The sequence below is a fragment of the Scaptodrosophila lebanonensis genome, unplaced genomic scaffold (assembly GCF_003285725.1).
Source record: "Scaptodrosophila lebanonensis strain 11010-0011.00,11010-0021.00 unplaced genomic scaffold, SlebRS2 tig00000080-arrow-pilon, whole genome shotgun sequence".
In the NCBI taxonomy this organism is placed as follows: domain Eukaryota; kingdom Metazoa; phylum Arthropoda; class Insecta; order Diptera; family Drosophilidae; genus Scaptodrosophila; species Scaptodrosophila lebanonensis.
The window spans coordinates 962,243-965,495 of record NW_022060561.1 but is presented as its reverse complement, the minus strand read 5'-3'; the positions used below and the strand labels follow the sequence as shown (position 1 = coordinate 965,495).

The following is a 3,253-nucleotide window of genomic DNA, read 5'->3' as shown; positions in this document are numbered from 1 at the left end:
CAGCCATAAATTTGTATTATCTCACGTAAGTGCCAAGCGGCCAAGTTAAACTTTAACTGCTGCTTAAATAATCCATTTGCCTAGAACTTTTTGGCTGAAGAAGGGGTTGACTATGACATCTGCCACACATAATGGCAACAGGCACGCAGGTCCCAAAGGCTAATCCTGCTGCATATTCAAATGCATGATACCTGAGAGTTCGGCAGAAATGAACTTAAATTTATGATTATTATTTATAATCGGATTACTTTAAAGCAAAGGTAACATCAATTATTTAAATATTCTCTTTCTATGCCAATTTCATGTAGAGGAACATTAAAATAAAATTGAAATGTTGAAACTAATTGGATTGTTGTCTTAAAAAATAAGTAACTTGTACTAACTCTTGATACAGATAATCCTTTCGTCAGCGGTTATCAAATAAACTTGCACGTTATATCGAAAAATGTTACAATTCAGAAAGCAAACTAAAGGGCGAACAAGGAAAATACAATTGATGTAGTGGGGCTTTTTTTGGGGGAGGTTTTTTCACACAGGACTTTCGTTCCTTCGATTTTTAATTTTCACTCTTGTATTTCAGCTTACTTTACATTACAGAGTGATGCGTCTGGCTAGTTAATTTATACTAGGGAGAGAGGCGACGGGCACCGCTCTGTTAGCTAACAGCTGTAAACGACAACAGCAGCTAACAGCCTAAGTTAACAGAGCGCTGCAGCGTAAACAATTTATTTTCGCCGTTTTACAAAATTTCTGCTGGTGCCCGATCAATTTTTCTTTTAATATATAGATAAATAGAGTGAGATATTATTGTTTTTATTTGGACTCCAAATTCGATTAATTGTAATGGCAATCAGTTTAAAAGACAGATAAATGGTCGACAATAGTGCAACTATACGATTGCAATTGAAAGTTCAGAGATTTCAAAAGCATTATGAATTCTCTACCATTTATCAAACAATACAATAACGAGTTCTTCAGCTGGATATACATATGTACAAAGAAACAAGAGAGATTCCCAGGGACCTCCATTCAGCTGCCAATATGAGACAAGCAGTCAACAGTAATGGGAAAATCAATTTTAATCCCACATTATCTTCAATTAGATAGTATTTGCAGCAAAGACACTTAGTATTAAATTTTAAACAGTTCATCATATTTATTGTAATGCTCTTAAGGACTAAAATCAAAAGTTGAACTAAATTATGTATGCACAGCCCATCGAAGGGTTGCCCCTTTATGGCACCCACTCATCCACGTCGTAGCTTTTCTGCGTGAACTCGCACTGAAGGCTCGGCTTGGGTTGTCCGGCCTCCTGCTCTGCCTGCTGTCGCCGCTTCCGCCAGTTGGCCGCCAAACCAATGAGGAGCAGAGCAAAGAGCGAACCGCTAGCCAAACCAATAATGGGTATGGTAAGTGGGTTGAGTTCATCCTCATCGTCCGCTGCTTGATCGATGCTCAGCAATTGTTGCAGCAAGCTGCGGCGACAGGTAAGCGTGCCTTGGCCAGCATCATCAGCGAGAGTCGCAGCAGTGCTGCCAACATTTTCATCGTTGAGGATGGCGGTGTAGCCGCTGGAACAGACACAGGTGCCGAGCTCGTTGCAGGCCTGATGCTCACCACACACCACATTGGGTTGTCGGCAGTCCTGAGGTTGAGTGCTGGCCACCTTTTTCGGTTTGCTTTCGTTGCTTTCGAAGAGTTGGGGACGGCACTCGCCCGCATACAACACAAATCCCTCCTCGCACTCGGATGGGGGCGTTACTTGTTGGGGCGTGGTGTCGCCAAGGAAATCAAGCAGCTCCGTCACGTCGCTGAAATCCTGCAGCTCCTCGTGCAGCTCCTGTTCTCTGGGATCCATGCAGCGCAGCTTCTCGCCATTCCAAAACTGTCCGCTCACACAGGTAGGCACACAAGGCCCGCTCACGCCATCATCGGCAGGAGCTAGCGCTTGGAAGCCTTCGCGGCAAGCGCATGTGTTGGGCGCCACACAGAAGGCATTGTGGCCACAGGCTCGTTCGCAGACTGGCTCGCAATAGTGGCTGCCATCACGATGCGATTGCGCGGATACGTAGCCGTTGGTGCACTGGCAACGCTGAGGCGCCACACAGCTGGCATGGGCCGGACATCCGCGTTCGCAAATGGGCTCGCAGAGACCCGCATCCGTTTGACTATAGCCTGCACAGCACTCGCTCACCAGCTTGTATGTGAGCTGCTCCTCTTGTGTGTTGTAGACCTCCGTGAGGGTCTCGGCCTTCTTCCAGAACTTCAGCTTCGATGGCTGCCTCACGATGGTGCGTTGTTTGGTCACGGGCCGTAAACTGCGAACCGTTACGTTTCGTTCGCAGAAGTGCTCCTTGTTGGCCACCGCAGCTGTGATTAGACAGAGCCAAAGGCATGTACTGCCCACTAGTTGCTTCATGCTTCTCCGAATCACTTTTCTAATTATTTTCCGAACTCGACTTTGCAACGTTCGTTGACAAACTAAATGCCAGCCCTCAGCTGCAGCTCACATGTTGCCTTGCACGCTCAATATCGGCAGTTAGATAAAAACGCACAAGGAGATCTGAACCACCATTGCACAGTGGTGCAGAGCATTAGATATGCGAATCAAAATCTGTGATTTGGCTTCACAGATTTTTGAAAACATAAAAGAGATATTTTAGAAATATTGTATTCGTCGTTAAATAGAAATAATTAGTGTTTAAAAATGCCTTAGTTTTTGCAAAACCTTACTTATACTTACAAGTATTGGTATTTAATATTAATTAGCTAAGAAAAGTGCAATTTTTTGTAAGGTCTGATCAACATATTTTTCTTAATTACAAAAATTTGCTATATTTTGAAATGGTAGTCATTTTTAAATTCAGTTTATAAATATTTAAGAACATTTTAAGAATCTTTTTTTTTTAATTAAATGAAAATTTTTGCAAACGAAACAATTGATTTGAAAAAATTAAAAATATATATTTGTATTTTAGTATTGTGTTTTTAGCGTTAATTTCCTCGATATGTCCTCCATTACTATAAATTAAATATATGCGATAATAAAGTATTGCTTCCTTCTTAAATATAAGTAAGAGGTTCATTTTTAGACATTATTTTGGAATTGTTTAGTTATTTCTGAGTTTGAATAGTATTTTATATTAATTATCAAACAAAAATTCAATTTGTTGTATTTTTAATACGTTTGCAAATAAAATTTCACACTGAGTCGGATTCCGTAATAGATATTTTTGTAATTTTTATTATTTTT

The 3,253-nt window shown here is 41.1% G+C and overlaps 1 protein-coding gene across 1 annotated transcript; it reads right to left on the bottom strand.

Annotated features, from left to right (window-relative positions):
- Positions 1-1,131: 1,131 nt before the first annotated feature.
- Positions 1,132-2,419, bottom strand: LOC115626022 (multiple epidermal growth factor-like domains protein 10). The gene has a single exon (XM_030521271.1). It carries the CDS (start codon positions 2,417-2,419, stop codon positions 1,235-1,237), a length of 1,185 nt encoding a protein of 394 aa, XP_030377131.1. The 3' UTR covers positions 1,132-1,234.
- Between the last annotated feature and the right edge of the window lie 834 nt (positions 2,420-3,253).